The following is an 18,782-nucleotide window of genomic DNA, read 5'->3' as shown; positions in this document are numbered from 1 at the left end:
TATCAAATTATTAACGAACCTTTTCTTAACATCCGTGCTCAACGTCCTTGTCATCAACTCCCTCCTCCTTGTGAAAGCTCCTTTGCCTATTCTCAGATTTTTATCACCGATTTTCCCTTCTTGCGATGGCCTTTATCCTTCTGCATACTTCCTTTTTACACTTCAGGAAATCCAGTGCAATCGGTACGGGATCATGATAAATATAAATAAATCAAAGGTGATGACGTTTTCCAGAAAGAGTAAGGCTAAGCTACATGGTAAAACAGGAGGGTAAAAACTAGAGCAAGTGGAACAGTTAACGTATTAAGAAAATGTTTTGGCCCAAAATGGTCAAAGCAGCAAGGAAGCAAGGAGAGGTATTTCGTTGAGCAAGAAAGCTTTCCCGAGGAGAAAGGTTATGATGGCAGGGCCCCTAGAAAGAGTAAGGATTTTAAGAAAAGGCTAGCGAAAACTTTAATTTGGAGCGTAGATGTACGACGCGAAAACATGGTGTTGGCGGCGCAAAGCAATTGATTGACGGATGTTGAAGAGTGTGATGAAGGGGAGAACATTGGGAAAACGAGAAAGGGGCAGGAATTAGGTAGGGATGTTGGACGGGATAGAGGGGGGAAGTACATAGAGATGAAGAGGGATTTGTTGTAGGGTAGAATATTGGGTGGGTGGGTAGCAGTAGTAGTAGTATTTAGGGGTGGCGACCGACTGCTGAGGTCATTTGCGCCATAGGGGATGGACAGGAAAGGATGAAGGGTGGAGAAAAACCCGGCGTCGGCATTAGCCTACTCTTTACGAAAGGCGCCAAGGGGTCCGTAGGTTAACGTCCCATCCGACGGACGGCGAACTCACTCAAAGTGCCCTCCACTGGGCACCTTAAGTAAGGTTGCGGATACCTCTGAAAAATATTCAACACCACCGGGATTTGAACCCGGTCCCTCTGGGTTGGAAGCCAGTACGACAGCCACCGCCCAATCTCGATTCCCATTGCGTTTCCTTGGGAGAGATAAAAGAATTGTTTGGTAGCTCTTTTCCATCCAAAACCTAACCGGTAGAAAACCTTCAATAATGATATAATTATTATCATCCCATGGAATGAATAATAGAGCTGTTTTTCCGTGGCCCTCCTTAGTTGTGTTTTAATGTGGCCCTCTATGGCCGCCCCACCGGGATCAGACGCCTTTTTTCAGCTGAGAAACAGACGCTGCGGGCACTCTCTTTCTTCTTCCTTCTTCCCTTTGACTTGATTCACATGGTTGAGCCTACCAGGAGCGATAAACACCCCCTGGCAATATCATTTCTAGGGGTCATAAAGGGCACACCAGTTCTTCCGCCATATCAAGCTTTTTGCCCATGGGGAGGGTCACGATGGCCACCTACTCAAGATTTTGACTTCGCATGGAGGTTTCTTATATTGTATTGCGGCATAGTTTTTTAAATGTGTCCTGGCATTTATTTCTCTTTAATCTTTACCCTTTTTTTAACTTAACTTCCAGGCATCGAAGTTTGTGATTATACATTTTTATTTCATAAATGTTCAACTTTAATGGGAAATTAGCGTCTTTCCGTCGCTTCCTTCACTTTGAACGATCGAGTACTGTTCGCAAAATAAAGTCTGATGCTTCATCCACATTCATTGTAATTCTTTATTTGTTTATATATATTTACATCTCGCCATCCATAATTTCTCTTCGCTCCTCATCAGATTAACCCGGATATGAGGCAAAATGCCGTTCGATTGATCCCCTCGCTAAACTTTTACCTTTACAATCACTCTTAAAAATGTAAGTGTCATTAATTTTTAATCGTATTCAAAGGAATAGCGAACATATTTTTGGCACGGGCTCAAATCAGATTGATGCGCAGAAAGATTCCTCGTTGTGATGACTCCAAGACATCACGTATGTGCAAGCGAGGCACATCGTCAACGTTTCTTTCACAATCCAGCAAGACTGATTTCACGGCCGAATTGCCCCTTTCAGTCGGCAGTGTCCGTGCATAATATTTTTCAAAAATTTACACCAGTCCACCGGTGACAAGGGTGGGTGTAAGTTATTGTGCAAACGATTTAGATTTCACTGTGAAATTCCATTCGGCTGCTTTGGGATTTAAATCCAGTTAATATTGCCGCCTCATTCATGTTCGTAAACTGCTGGCGACGCGTGCCCTCGGTCCGAACGAGAATTAAGAGACTCTGATTCAGATCCCGGTCGTGCCAGTTGATAAGTTTTCCAACGGCGGAACTCCGCTCCGTCGCCAGCCGATAAGCAGCTGCGTTGGGCGCCGTATCTGGGATTATCATCTCCACCCCGTCCCGCCGCACCGAACGCTCAATGCAAAAAACTCCTTTTATCTTCTTTCCTTCCTCCCATTTCTTCCCACGCTCACGTTTTACGCGCTTATCACTCCAATTTCGCGAGTTTCCCTCGCCCCCCTCCATTCATACCTACGGACCTCATCCCACCCTGCCGCCTCACTCTTCGACTTCTTTTGTTCCAAAACGCGCCGCGGAGGCACTTTTGTCGTCCACCCCCTTTCTTTTTTAATCTCCATTCTTGGGCGATTTTCTCCGCTCGGATCCCCCCCCCCCGCCCTCTCTTTACGTATTCTTGCATCCACTTCCTTTCTCGCTTTCAACTCGCCCCCCCCCTATAGGGTGGGTTGTGTTTTCCCGCGGTGCCTCCGCCACTGGCCTCCCTCATTTCGAGGGCTGGGGGAGAGAGTGAGAGGACGCACTGGAGCCCCCCCCCCGTGAGTGGTGCAAGGGAGAGATAAGGACGAAGGGAGGGTCGAAAGCAATCTTGGAAGCGTTTATGAAAGGACGAGGAGAGGAAGAGACTTCCGCGCCCTTCAAGGGCCGACCGGCTGACTGCCCAATGTCGCTTGAGGAGAACAAAGAAATACATTTGTGGAGATCGCTTCCCCGCGAGTGAAACGTTTCGTAGTTTCAAAGGTTTTAAGAATTTTACCGACAAATGAATTTAAAATCGTAATTCACTGCGCGCTCACATATATGAGACGTGACCTCAGCTTTTAAGAGTTATCTTCGATTGATTGCATGAAGTGTTGGATTTCCAAGGTATCCCATTCATGCACCCCCGGTATATATATATTCATTTGATTTCAATTGTCATTTGCATCAATTGCTTCCTTTCTGTATTTTGTGCATTTCCATGCTGCGGGGTAGAGTAGCCCACGGCGAAAAAGCTCTCTTGACAGTCTGGGTGTCAAATCCCGTATTAATACTGCTTTTCTCTTGTATTTCCTCTGTTGGACGCTCCTTCGTTATGCTGTGGTATTCATGATTAAGAATTACACACTCGAGTGGGAAGAAAAGTGTGTCTCAGTCATTTAAATCCCACTCTCGTATTTGATTTAGAATTATGGACGATTTACGCACGGTCTTCCTGCATTCCAATTTCATATTCATGCATGATCGTATGCTCGCAAATTTACTGAATAAAACGAAAGTGCGATGAACTAAATTGCAATGAAGGCTTGATTATCCTGGATTTCAGGATTTACAATAAATTGCTTATAAATATATGCATCCGGTAGGCGACTGCTTGTCTCGAAATTTCTTTTTGCCTCCAAACCATTGATTAATGATTTGAATTGTGCTTTCGCGACGAAAGGGAGGCCTGCGCGAGCCACAAGTCTTTGGAGATACACCGAAGAGCCGAGGGTAAAGTAAAAGCGTCGGAAACGAGTTGATTTTTCTGATACGAGAGGGCGGAATTCACCGACAATTGGTGTTTACTTATTGGTGATAACCACCCGGCCTCAGGCAAAAATTCTTCCCTTATTGGTATGCTACCCATCCCCAAACACGCCTCCTAACACAACACTCCCTTTGATAAATGCTATCGCGTATCCATCGTAGCATCCCTATCCCAACCGCTGATCCTCCCCTGAAACTCAAAATAATAGAAAAATCCTTCTTTTGTCTCTTGGAGTCCTGGAATTGCCCAGGTATCAATAAAAGGCATTAATTATCCCAATATTTACATATTTTCATCCTTCCTCCGCCCCGATCACCCTATATTTTACCCACCCTTCTAAAAATTTCCCTTCTAAAGCTTCCCCTCCCAACTCTTCCATTCGGAAACATATCTCCCCACCTTCCTATTCCATCCATCGTTCCAGCCTTCATATTTCCCACAATTCTATCCCTCTCTTCCTTGAGGAAGGTGGCTGTGACCACCGGAGATTCAAAACCTAGTGAGTTTCGCTTCTTTTTCGTGTGTGTCCAGTAGTGCTAAATTGTATATAGTATGTGGAGAAGATACGCACTTGTGCTCACACCTGATGATGATGTGAAAACATCGAAACCGGTAGTGTTGAAATAAAATATCTAGTGGAAAATTGCAATATCTGTGGTTTTAATATGTTACGCTTCCACCATATCACGCCTGAGACCTCATCATTCGCATGTTAGTAAGTAAGAAAGGAGGATCTTAGCTGGCAGTTCGAGATAAGGTGGGTAAGATAATAGTAGACAAAGAAAAGCAAAAGTAGAAAGGAGAGGTGGAAAGAATATATAGAAGAACTGTATAGTAAAGGACTTAGATCAACAAAGTTAGACATTGAAAAAGAACATGACGTAGGGAAAGATAGCTTAGGTCAAGGCATACTGCACGATGAGATAGAAAAGGGCATTACGGGAGATGAAGTTAAATAAGGCCAGGGGGTTGATAACATTCCCGTGGAACTTTTAAAATGCTTAGGAAAATGTGGGAGGAAGAGGCTGTATGGGCTGATCCGTAGTATTTATGAGGAGGGAATCTGGCCGGAAGACTTTGTGAGATCAGTTTTAGTTCCTATTCCGAAAATGGTAAGGGATACATCATCTGACGACTTAAGGACAATAACTTCGATATCCCACGCACCTAAAGTTGTTCTCGGGATCATAAACAAAAGGATAGGGAGTAGAGCTAATTGATCATATTGGGTTTAGGAGGGCGAGAGGTACGCGTGATGCCATTGCAGTAATGAGATTAATAATCGAGTAGAATATAAAATATAACAAGGAGGTATTTTCCTGTTTCGAAAAAGCGTTTGATAGAGTGAATTGGAAAAAGCTAATAAGTATATTGAAGAAAATAGGAATAGATGGGAGGAATAGGAGGGTAATCCGCAACCTTTATATGTCTCAGACTGCTCAGGTGCGGGTGGGGAACGGGGAGTCTGGATTGGGCAGTGCTAGGAAGAGGTGTAAGGCAGGGTTGCCCATCATCACCGTTGCTGTTCAACCTGTATGCAGAGGAAATGATCAAAGAGGCATGGGAAGAATGGAGGTAGGAATGAAAATGGGCGGGGAATTCGTAAAATCAGTTAGGTTTGCTGATGACCAAGCTTTAGTTTGTCATTAAGACAAGGGGTTGCAAGCATTGTCGAGTGAATTGGAAATTCAGAGCGACAGGTATGGGATGAAAATCAATGTTAATAAAACAGAGGTTATGCGATTTTCTAGAAAGAAATTGGCTTAGCTAAACATTAAAATAGGAGGGCAAAAACTAGATTAGGTAGAACAGTTTATGTATCTCGGTAGTGTTTTGGGCCAACACGGTCAAAGTAATAGGGACGTAAGGAGGAGAATTGCGCTAGGCAAAGAGGCTTTCACAAGGAGGAGGGAGTTAATGATAGGGACGTTGAGTAAGGATGTTAAGGAAAGACTCGTAAAAACTTTGATATGGAGCATAGTGGATGTATGGTGCGGAAACGTGGTCATTGAAGCAGGAGGATTGACGTAGATTGGAGGCTTTTGAAATGTGGGTGTGGAGAAGAATGGAGAAGGTGAAATGGGCAGAGAAGAAAACGAATGAGGAAGTACTTGGTATGGTAGGCAAAGAGAGGGGTTTGTTGGGATAAATCCTATGGAGGCAGGAAAAGTGGATGAAGGGGGTGTTGACCGACAGTGGGATGTTGAAGACTGTGATAGAGGGGAGAATGTTGGGCAAAAGAGGAAAGGGAAGGAACAGGATAGGGATGTTGGACGGGATGAAGGGAGGAAGGAAGTACTCAGAGATGAAGAGGGACCTGATATAGAGTAGGATGATGGATTGTGTTTTGTTAGGAGTCACAAAATATTTCAGCGACATAGACATTCTTTGAGCGCGTTTCCTCTTGGGTGCTCCCCTGAACGTAATTTCTTAACGCAGTTCTTCTTCTAAAATCCCTACTTCTTGGACTCTTTTGGCCCAGCACACTTCCGAGATGGGTACACTGCCCCATATACTTTGTAACTTTGCCTCACTCCTTCTGGAAAACGGCGTGAGCTTCGTTTTCTTTGCACTTATTCTCTCCCCATTCATATCCTGCTGATTTTTCAATGCGCTAAGCGTAAACTGTTTCACCTGCTCTAGTTTTTGCCCCCAAAATTTATCATTTATATTAGCCTTTCTCTTTCGGGATTTCCGCATAACCTTTGCTTTATTTATATTGATCCTTATCTCATAACTATCTCACAGAATTTCCTATTCATTCAGCAACTCTAGCAATCCCTTAACTGACAGACGGACTAGAGCGTAATTATCCGCAAACCTGATTATTGATGAATTTCTCACCCGCTTACTTCCCATTTTTAGTTGTTCCCATGCCTATTCAACAAATTTCTTTACAAACATTGAGAAGAACTCATGGTAACGCAAATCCCCATCGTGCTCCTCTTCCCAGCGCTGCTCACCCGGACTCTCCGTCCCCCACTCGAACCCGAGCACTCTAAGACCTCTGCAAGTTGCGGATGAGTCTCATCTCCCTCCTTTCGATTCTTATTTTCTGCGATACCACCCAAAGATTATTATCACCTAATTCACTCTATCAAACACCTTCCCGAAAGATTCACATAAATGAAAAACATATTGAATGTATTCTATGTTCCTCTCTTTTAGTAACCGCATTACTGATAAGACGGCACGCTTCCTCTTCCCTTCCTGAACCCAAAATGATCACCCCCTAAGTAATCATTTGCCTTACTCTCCATCCTCTTTTTGATGATTCTGAGAACCACTTTAGCTTAGAAATCAAACATATTATTTTGTTGACCTTATATCTGTTTACCTTTCTCTCTTGCGGGGACTATCACTGATCTGAGGAAATCTTCTGCCTTAATTCCCCTCTCATAAATGCTACGAATTAGCCTTCCTTAGGACCTAAAGATTTGGATGAACATAAATGCTCTTATTTCTCTTGTTAATAGCTTATTGATATTTAATAAAACATCCTGTTACCCTTGCCCCCCCTTGTCATCGCCATGAAGATCCTCATTTCCCTTGTTCATTATACAGGTCGGTGGGCTGTCGTGCAGTCCCCGCAAGGTTAGTGTTTTGGGAAGAAATGCACCCCCCCCCTCTACTGATCTCTCGCTCATCTTCCCCACATCCTGTTCACCCTATAAATACACCAAATTACGTTTGGATTAAATTGTACTTGGTGCCTTTAGATGATGTATGCACATTGAAAAGCGTAGTGCGTAAAAACTTCTGTGGGAAATTGCAAAAAACTGTGTCAATTATAATGAACTATTTTACATACTTTTAGCGTTCTTTGAAAGAAAATAGCATTAATGCAATGTGTCTCAATTGGACATGGGTACAGCTCAAATTTTAAAGATTAGAGATTTTTAGTATTGCAAAGTGTACTGGACATCGAGTAAAACACTTATTTTGCTGTGTTAATAAAAATGCAAATGCAATGTTGTCAATCCCTTACTGTATTTCGCATTTTCAATGAAGAAACTAACATGTGAATACCTATGCTTGTAAAAATGTGAATGCCTAATGCTCTTTGGTGATTGCACGTTCGGCCATTACCTTGTTCATAGCCATAAGATGAGAGCGCTTTTGCCACAATATAACCTTTGTCGCGTGGCCTGCAACTTTCCCAAGACTCAAATATAGCTAATACCCTGTGTTGAGTAACATGCACGTAATGCGAAAGCCTTAGTCTCCTCGGACGGGGTCCTGCGCACCGTAACTAACAAATTGCGATTTTTTCGGCCGTCCTGCGTGCGCGAAAGAGGGAATCTCACGCGAGCGTGAGTTTGCCCATTGAGGACGTGAATTCCTCGATTTGGAATGTTCCCGGGAGTGAGTGAGAGAGGGATGCCAAGAGGTTTGCATCCGGCCGCAAGCCCTTTGCGAAAAGGTTTGCGGCCGGAGGAGTTACAATGGCCAGATTATTTCCGACTCTTCATCATCTCCGAGAGATTAATGGAACGGCGCTCAAAAATCGTTCGAACGGTCGCCCATAATTCTCTTACTCGTGGGTGTTTGTGGGGGTTTTGGTTTTTCATGGATTTATTGTAAAACAACGTCACGGATTCCGTTTCGGAACCGCGGGGGCGCAAGAACGGCCCTCGCGGCCCACCATATACGTCATTACTCCGCGCTCTCTTGAGTCACGTACCATTTGTCTCCTCCGTGCTTGTCCACGCGCCTGCGCAGTCAGTGCCGCTGTGTCGGGCCTTTGAAGACCCGGCGTCAATGATCCCGAATGGGCACTCTTTTCTCTTTCGTGAATCTGCGTGGGAATCATGCATATCGTGTGCCTTTGCCTGCTCCGCGAATTCACGTCTTCCGCATCGTGTCTTACGGAAGAGAGCGTCGGTTGTTGGGAAGGCACTTGTGCGATGCCAACCTTCAATTTGATTGCTGTGGTTCTCATTCTCACCAAGCCACAATACCGTTAATCTATGATGATCCCGAATGTGCCTAAATTTTTAACGTTGTTTTAAACGCAACAATTTCAGAGTGTAAAAATCATTCACCTTGACTGGGATCCGAACCCAGATCCCTCAATGTCCGGTCGAGTGCATTAGCCAGTTAAGCTATCGAGGCATCCTCTTAAACTCCGAAATTTTGGGGCTTTTAAAGGAACGAGATGTTGTGACGAAATACCATATGTGCATACAATGTCACAGGCATTCGTAGTCGTGCGCGACGCGCCACAGTCCACGAGGTTAAAGCCAACTTTCAAACACTTAGGCTGTTTATACCTGATACATTTCCAAAGAAATTGCGGGAGATGCCGCAACAGTAACTTTTAAAGGAGTCATCCGCTAATGTGCATTTCAATTTGAATGATTTTTACGCTCTGAAAATGTTGCATTGAAATGCACATTAGCGGATGACTCCGTTAAAGGTTACTGTTGCGGCATCTCCCGCAGTTTCTTTGGAAAGTTGTTTTAAACTTTTAATTGAGTACAATTAATTTTTGGGAACACATTGAACCGACACTCATCGCCTCTCTCTCTCTCTCTTCTCTCCACAGAATACCTGATGTCAGGCAGTCCGAGGGCGTACGCAGCCAAGTCCCCCAAGTCACCGCTAGGTGGGATACCGATCGGCTGCGACGGAGGGCTCCCCGACGCCAAGGACTTCCTGCAGGATCCGATGGCCGCCGCGATGCAGTCGGTGCACCGGTGAGTCGGCCGATTGGCTTGATCGACATCTAGATGACGATGGAGCGAGCGAGGGGCGTGCGGCAGGGGCAAATGCGGCACCGAAAGCGGGTATCCCTCGCGGCGGCGCTAGAACTGCGATTTGTTTCCGTCGAATAGAACACGTGAGCTGGCCTCTCTCTTGAGACTCTCACTCCTTCGCCGGTGCCCTCGTGGATTCCTAGGAATACGCAAACGATTTGATTTCATTTTATTGCATCCCACCAAATAAAACGCCGTCATGTCATAATTAGTTTGCCCATTTCGTTGACTGCTGAATGTGATATATCACTCTTACGAAGCGACCTTGCGATGGCTTTCAAGAGTAAATATTGATTTAAAGGCGATGTTTCCATAAAAGCAATCTCTATAAAGGTATTTATTTTGCATTTATTTTTTACTTTGAAAAGCATAAAAGTTACATTGTTTAAAATAATAGCTGGTGATGTAAGGTAATGGTGTGGGTGGATATTTTGAATTGAGTTCAAATTCCCAGCCGATGATCACATTTAATCCGAACTCTGCAATGTGACCATTTAACTAACCAATGCAGTCATCGCCGCACGTGTTCTTTTTCCATCTCGCAGTTAGATAGATGCTCGTGGATAGTCTCCCTGCTTGGAAGAGTGGAATGCGTTTCTATCGTCCCCCGGGGCAACATCGCGTTAAACGCATCGCAAGCGGAATTTATCCGCAGGATCGCCATTCGCATTACGGCCAAGATTTGAGTGATTATATTGATTTATCCGAATGCCTATGAGAAGAAGTCATAATTAGGATAGATATTCTTCCAATCACATCGATGGGAATTCAGGGTGGTAATCATCCTTATGATAACAGGATGCGATTCGTGGAGTTGACATATATTTTTCAAATCGTGAAATTATCCGAAGTGTGTGCTTAACTCGAAAGCGCATCTCAGGTGCGGTGGCCCGCGGCAACGCGCGGGGTTGTTCCGGTCCAAGCGATTGCGTCGGCGAACGTGGCACGACGCCCTTTCTTCGCGTGCCGGAGGAGAGGGATTGCTTGCCTCGTGGTTATTCCAATCCGCACCCAAAGGCTTTCCTCTTAGTTTGGAGGTACTTTCAAGGAAAGACATTGAAAGAATAAATTTTAAGGATAACGAAGTCCTCGCAAAGACCAGTGAAAGTGTAGGAGGGTCAAGGAGGAAGGGCGAGAACTACGAGCCAAGATTTTAATGAAGATTATTGAAATCATGAATTTGGAGCGAATGTTTACGTGACTCGTACGTCGGTCTTTGAAGCATTATGTTTTATTACTTTTGAAATGATGAGTGTGATGAGGGAGCTGGCAAATTGAAAATGGACGGAGAGGGAAGCAAGGCCTGGCGGGGAAGGGGAGAGTGTTGCCGCGGGAAAGCTGAAAAAGGCGGGCCGAGGGGCTGCGGGGGACACGTAGATGCAATCGAGTACTGAGATGGCGGGATAGTTAAAATGAATATGCAACAATTTCAGAGCGTAAAAATCATTCGCCTTGACTGGGACTCGAACCCAGATCCCTCAATATCCGGTCGAGTGCTTTAGCCACTTAAGCTACCGAGGCGTCCTCTTAAACTCTGAAATTTTGGGGCTTTTAAAGGAACTAGATGTTATGACGAAATACCGTACATACAATGTCACATGTATTCGTAGTCGTGCGCGAGGCGCCACTGTCCACGAGGTTAAAGCCAACTTTAAACACGTATGGTGTTTTCCCTTTGACAAATTCCAAAGAAACTGCGGGAGATGCCGCAACAGTAACTTTTAACGGAGTCATCCGCTAATGTGCATTTCAATGCAACAATTTCAGAGCGTAAAAATCATTCGCCTTGACTGGGACTCGAACCCAGATCCCTCAATATCCGGTCGAGTGCTTTAGCCACTTAAGCTACCGAGGCGTCCTCTTAAACTCTGAAATTTTGGGGCTTTTAAAGGAACTAGATGTTATGACGAAATACCGTACATACAATGTCACATGTATTCGTAGTCGTGCGCGAGGCGCCACTGTCCACGAGGTTAAAGCCAACTTTAAACACGTATGGTGTTTTCCCTTTGACAAATTCCAAAGAAACTGCGGGAGATGCCGCAACAGTAACTTTTAACGGAGTCATCCGCTAATGTGCATTTCAATGCAACAATTTCAGAGCGTAAAAATCATTCGCCTTGACTGGGACTCGAACCCAGATCCCTCAATATCCGGTCGAGTGCTTTAGCCACTTAAGCTACCGAGGCGTCCTCTTAAACTCTGAAATTTTGGGGCTTTTAAAGGAACTAGATGTTATGACGAAATACCGTACATACAATGTCACATGTATTCGTAGTCGTGCGCGAGGCGCCACTGTCCACGAGGTTAAAGCCAACTTTAAACACGTATGGTGTTTTCCCTTTGACAAATTCCAAAGAAACTGCGGGAGATGCCGCAACAGTAACTTTTAACGGAGTCATCCGCTAATGTGCATTTCAATGCAACAATTTCAGAGCGTAAAAATCATTCGCCTTGACTGGGACTCGAACCCAGATCCCTCAATATCCGGTCGAGTGCTTTAGCCACTTAAGCTACCGAGGCGTCCTCTTAAACTCTGAAATTTTGGGGCTTTTAAAGGAACTAGATGTTATGACGAAATACCGTACATACAATGTCACATGTATTCGTAGTCGTGCGCGAGGCGCCACTGTCCACGAGGTTAAAGCCAACTTTAAACACGTATGGTGTTTTCCCTTTGACAAATTCCAAAGAAACTGCTAAGCTAAAGGCTAAAGCACTCGACCGGATATTGAGGGATCTGGGTTCGAGTCCCAGTCAAGGCGAATGATTTTTACGCTCTGAAATTGTTGCATTGAAATGCACATTAGCGGATGACTCCGTTAAAAGTTACTGTTGCGGCATCTCCCGCAGTTTCTTTGGAATAGTTAAAATGATTCAAAAAGAAAGGTGAATGGAGGACAAGAATAACCATTTTGAATGGATTCAAGCGAGAGAGAGAAAGTTTGCGGGTTGAAAAATTGTTTATTGCAATAATATGAATTCATATTGAGAGCATTTAGTGCTGTGTTAGCAGAGGGTTTCCATGAGCAGCGTCAGTGTGTAGTGCCTGGCTCCACACGGACGAATGAAGAGAACGTTATTTCTAGCAGAGAAGTCAGCTGGGGGCGGGAATTGAGCCAGAACCCCTAAAAAATCCTAAAAACGACCCACTCGCTCGGCAAGATGCAGCGGCACTGTCTGTTGACAATTATTTGCGCAAATATGGAATATCCACGCATAGCAATCCTTCCCGAGCCAAGGGTCACGTGGCCGTTTTAAAAGTCTCTTATCAGAACTAAAATGAAAAAGAACGTTTGCCGGAGTCGGTTGTCAGATTCCATGTGGTCAGAGGACGGAATCAAGGAAAGAAGCTCAACGCTTCAAGCTCAACTTCGAGGATTTTATGAATGCCCACCTTGAAAACCTTAATTCTGTATATTCCACGCCCTTATCAGAAAGTGGAACTACCCGTTTCGCCAATTTGGCCAGATTCAAGTGCAACAGAATGGGGGTAAATCAGGGCTCATGAAGCCTTTGGGAGCGAGGGAGAGGGTGCGAGGGAAAGGAGGGTGAGGAAGGGGTGAGTTGGGTTCACTCGTGCACCAAGTGCCCAGAACTGATGGGCACCGACGGGCAGGGGTGACGTGAGAAGAAGGGCCGGAGCGGGGAGTAGCAGTCATGTTGGGTCGGAGGACACTCGAGGGCAATAGGTTTCTAAGCGTTCAGTCGTCACACCCTGCAGGGTTTCTTGCATGAGTGGCGATTTCCATGGGATCGAGTGCGGCCGCGGCCATTCCTCTCTCTCCACTCGGCGTGTGCCGTTCATTCGGTGTCCAATCGCCTCGGTGGTCGTTTCCGAATTGATGTTTGGCAAATTAGGACTTGGGAATACCCGAAACATGCCCCCTCATCCTCTGTCACCCTGACCAGTGAAGTATACCACTTATCGATTCGTTTTTGGACGCTAATTTGAACCCCCGATCGACAAAGTGAGTTGCGTTTCTGCTTGCCATTGCTGATACACCGAAGTGGGCTCGTCGGTGTGCACGGGTTATCTGAGATGGACGGGGAACAGATTGCCTGTTCTTGGTTTTCATGAAAGGAGAGGAACGAATGGTATTTCGCACCATTCGTAGGCCTTCGAAGTAATTGCAGTTATGGGAGATGCTATTTTTACGAGAGCAAAGGCATTTTAGGTTGAGCCAAGTGAAGTAGAAAGTATGCAGAGCTAAAAAATAATCTATTGTAATATTAACAATGGCTTTTAAAGACAATGCTAAAGATTAAAAAGGCAACCCCTGATCCGGATGCGTTGAAATGACATCTCTGCAGTGAGCATATGACCGGTGCCCGAGGGGCCGACTAATTGGAAGTCATTTGCCCACATCTGTGTCGAACGATGGGGATTTCTTTCCCCCATTCCGAGTCGGTTATCGCTAGAGTGCACGCCCTCGACGACTCCTTCAGATTTGGGCATCGAGTTTCTTTAAATAATCTTATGTTTTCTTACGAATATATTCAACCCTCCTCATTTTGCTTTGAGATCTATTTGTGCTTCAAGTCCCAATAATCTAGAGTTTCTCGTCGATTATGGGAAAAAGGCACGTTGATATAAATACTTGCCATATTTTTGTGCGTTTTTAAGTTTTAAGATAAATTGTCATCTTGACTACTAGCAGCAAAAGAATATTAATTCATTAATGATAGCAAAATATTGTCTAGAGTTATTGTTTTAGAATCGATTTCCGGCAGACATCGAAGAAATAAAATTTTATTAATGATTTTTATAAATTGTCTATTTTACTTAATAAATGATAATTACGTTGATTAATTTACCCTGGCAATACATTAATACCTGTATTGCTCAATAATTAGCATATTTAATTAGATTATGACAATTATTGATTAACGCTAATAACGTTGTGAGTGCATAATTATATGATATTTGAATATTGCGTCATGAATAATATAATAAAACACGAAGGATATGCCGCTTAATAATTTGCATTACATTAATGATGTAATTATTAATTATGAAATTTTACAATTTACCCTTATACTTCTTTTGTTTACTCGTCTTATTAAATTGTTTTGATCACTGAAATTAATGATTCATGTTCTCTTTTTCAAATAATTACACATTTAATCGCAGCAGTGGGAGTTTCAGTGTAATTTACGTTTCCTCGACAGCTAGAGTGGTGAGATAATCGGCCTAGCAAGATGAAAGTTTTAGTGTTCAAGTCCCGGTCAAGGAAATATTTTTGCACTTGTGATCCGCTCGATTCCACCTTCCCCACCTCTCCTGTGTTCGTCCATTGTATGTGTGCCTATCTCTTTTCCTTGTAGCTATTTATGAATATATATATATATATATATATATATATATATATATATATATATATATATATATGTGTATATAAAAATATCTTCGAAATGGAACGCTCTTCGGCGACGCACAAATATATAAAAACATGGATGTAGATTTGTAAAATATAGAGACACATAGAAAGGACACTCACAATATGTTATTTGACGTTTCGACAGCACGGCTTTCGTCTTCAGGATTCTGAAGACGACAGCCGTGCTGTCGAAACGTCAAATAACATATTGTGAGTGTCCTTTCTATGTGTCTCTATATTCTACAAATCTACATCCGTGTTTTTATATATATGTGTATATATATATATATATATATATATATATATATATATATATATATATATATGTGTATATATATATGTATATATATATGTATATATATATATATGTATGTATATATATGTGTATATATATATGTATATATATGTATATGTGTATATATATATGTATATATATATATGTATATGTATATATATGTATGTATATATATATTTATTTATTTATTTATATGACAAGCTTTGACAGCAGCAAACAATATAAGAACACATAAAAAGATCACTCATACGTTATTTCTTGATCATTTCGACGGAATTCAGCTCCGTCTTCATCGGAAGAAATAGAAGTAATGACAGCTGGAATAGTAGAGGTGAGGGGAGCTAGAGAAAGGGAAGGGGGCCAGGGGAAGAGGAGAACGGGATGCGGAGGAGGGGTGAGAGGAATGGTTGGGGAGAGGAAAGGGAGAGAAGAGGCTAGAGGGGAGCGGAGATAGGGAAGGGGTGAGAGGGAGGACGTGGAATTGACACAAAATCGGAAAAGTAAACAATCTGCTTACCGCAACTATTGCAACATCCGAGGCCCAGGATTCCCGTTACAAAGTCGTGATCAAGACCCTGCAAGTCGAAACAAAGACCACGCACACCAAAACTCATGCGGAAGAACAAAGTATTCACCTCTCCCATATGAATCGCTTCCACAAAGTAACAATTCAGACCATTCTCATTCGTGAACGACATTGAGGCCCGGTTGCTGATAGGCCATACAGAGCCAAATGAATGCCATTTCAAGAGTTTTTAATTGTATAGGGTTATCGGATGTGGGAAGGGACGCTAGGAGGGAAACATTGCAGCACTAGTTGAAGGGGGTTTTATGATGGGAAGCATGTTTAGGGATGGGGAGACCCGGGGACGGGGAGGAGGGATTGCACGAGGCGCGGTGTTTGTTAATCCTAAGGTATAGGGGTGTGGAACATTTTAGAAAGTTTAAGCTTTCGGCCTTCTTCAGATCAGATTCCGGGCGGAGGGAATACCATCTCTGGACCGGGGTAGGCGCAGGGTATGCTGGGAAGGGAATTTATGATGTCGGTTAAGGGCGGCAATTTCAAAATATCGGGCAGATTCTATGAATGCTAGTATTTATAATAGTTCTCACCTCTTTATTGGTGGCTGTATCGGGTAGGAATTCCAGAATGGTGAGGGAGAAACACTGGTCGAAGGAAAGGTTGAGGGAATTTGCGTGTGAAGGTATTGGAAGAGTGAGGTGAAGAATACCTCGTCTTTCAAAGCCTGTCGTCAAGATCCAATTGTGGCCAATGAAAGATGCATCGGTCCAAGACGGGCGGGAGTAGATCCGCGAACACATAATTGCACAAATCTGGGCTTTTTATTCGTGCCGCTTAAACTCTACCTTGCTTCAACTCGAGTTTTTTTATTTCGCATCCGAGTACCGAGAGCCGAACTCCACGCCCCTATGCCTCTCTATCTCATGTCCTGCGGACCCGACGCCCTAAGAAGTACTCGGCCTCTCTATCAATCCTCCGACACCTCCAAAGCCCGACTCCCTTCGTAATCGAGCCAAATGCTAAACTCGTCCCATATTGAGAGTTTTTATACTCCCTTAGGATTAGAATTCTCTCCCATTCCTACTTTTCTATATTTTACATCCAGAAATGTAATTGACCGACTAAAGTAATACGTGTACGAGGGTGGTCTGAAAAGTTTCCGACCTAACAAAGATGCAAGACATTTTTTTTTAAATTTTCTGAGACTCCCCGCTTCCTTCATCGGGAAATGTACCACACCTCTTCACACCAATCAGCAATCGTCCCCCACCCGCAGCATTTCTTCCAGCTTCCCGACACGCCTCCGTCTGTAATGTTTCTTTCAGTGACTGTCGCAATTCTCCAACGATTGCCTCCCATCGACACCGCTGCAGATTCAAACTCGAGAAAGGCGTGCATCTCTCTCTCTCCTAAGCCTTCTGGGTTGAGCGAGGGTCGCCCTTTCTTCAACTCTCGCCCCTCACCCTCTCGTCTCCGCAGTCTAACGATGAATACAATTATTATTTTGCCGCCGCGGATATATTCGAGAAGATTAGTTGCTCTGTTCCGCCGTCGCCATATTTCGTAAGTCATTCATTCATGTGCCATCATACGCCTGGAGCATGCACGCGCGGTCTTCCCGAATGGAGCTAGTGTGACCTCGTGGCCGAGCGAGGCCCCGCCCCATCCCTGCCCTCGCCCACTCGCGGCGCACGCATTGATACGCAACCGCTCTCTCGGCGCCATCTCTAGGCCGGGAGACCATACCCTCCGTCGCTGAGCCCTGCCCCGGACGGAATCGCAACTGCCGGCGGTGCCAAACTCAACAGAAATGGAAGGCCGCTCCAAGACGTGGGAAGAGCAAAGGTTTTCCGGTCGGCATCCGCACCCCTCAGTAGCAGCAGCGCACCCACCCCGTCCGTTTGGGGTGAGTTCAACGCCTCTCACATCCTTCGGACGCTGCGTGGCTGCATATCTTCTCCGTTGTCTCCCCGCGTGCCTTTACATCTCCCTCCGGGGCGTACGGTGTGGACGGACGATAATGGCGATGGTGGTGTTCGGATGTGCCGCGGGGGCGCGATGCAAGAAGCGCGGGGAGAAGTGCATCGGAGGACGGTCGGGATGACCGGAGGGAGGGACGGAAGGAGCGCAGGTAGGCAGGCATTGGTTTGGAGGGGGCCAGTGTGACGCTGGGGTCGAGTAGTCGAAGGGATGAGTCCGTGCGGTGCATTTGGCCACGAGGAAGGCAAACACACGCACCACCCGGAACATGAATGCACGCACTTCCGCGGGACGGGGGTGAGCCGCTCTTCTACCGACGGTCGTGAGGGGAGCGGGATGTCGGAAGACATTTTGTGGGGGTCCCAGGACGAAAGTGGAATAAGGGTATGAAATGAATCCTCCCAGAAATTCCCTGAAAGGGGTAATCGAATTTATTCTCTCCGAGAGTATTTTAAAAATTATAAACAATTAAGACCATCTTTAATTATTTGACCGCTGAAAGTGCGATCGACATGGAAAATGCAGATGAAAGGAATATATCAGATTTGAACATGCCTTCCATTTTCGTGACTTTAATATTCTTCATCCTTTGAAAGCCAACAAGCCCAACTTGGTAGCCCTAACCGTATATGTATTTCAGAGATAATTATTACGGTAGCATAAGCAGTAAATGAAGTGGCATGATAACTGAGCGAGTGGTCGGGGAATTCAGCAAGCGAAGGTTGTCGGCGTCCCATCGAGGAGATATGCAATCCTTCCGCTATCTGAAGTCCCATTTGGTGGGAGTCGATGGATGCTGGCGCGGAGGGAGAGGATCTGGTCTCCTCATCACCCGAGCGATGCGCGGACTCGGCGCACTCACGCACACACCACGGGGATTTGCGTGAGGTTGGCGCCACCCCTCGTCAAACCGATGACCCTGCTCCATGAGCTCCAATTAGTCAGTGCTGAGCGATTGCGTCACTCGCCTCCACCACTTTTATTCTCAGGTCCGTCCACATCAGAGGGCGTGTAGTCACCAGCCTTTCACCTCACCCTCACCAGTAGTACCCCGGCGAGGGAGAAGTGAAAGGTCTTCGGCGATCGGATGGCGAGAGGCCTCAATATTGCGTGTCGCATCACCACCGCTAC

The 18,782-nt window shown here is 44.8% G+C and overlaps 1 protein-coding gene across 1 annotated transcript in view; it reads left to right on the top strand.

Annotated features, from left to right (window-relative positions):
- The window catches only part of LOC139688561 (teneurin-a-like), a 697,857-nt gene that overhangs the window by 94,076 nt on the left and 584,999 nt on the right, over window positions 1–18,782 (top strand). Inside the window, exon 3 of the mRNA XM_071586114.1 lies at window positions 9,262–9,412. Within this exon, the coding sequence (XP_071442215.1) occupies window positions 9,262–9,412 (151 nt within the window). The remainder of the gene's footprint in view (window positions 1–9,261; window positions 9,413–18,782) is intronic.

Source organism: Hetaerina americana, unplaced genomic scaffold, assembly GCF_022747635.1.
Source record: "Hetaerina americana unplaced genomic scaffold, ioHetAmer1.1.p SCAF_20, whole genome shotgun sequence".
Taxonomy (NCBI): domain Eukaryota; kingdom Metazoa; phylum Arthropoda; class Insecta; order Odonata; family Calopterygidae; genus Hetaerina; species Hetaerina americana.
This window is presented reverse-complemented; position numbering and strand designations above follow the sequence as displayed.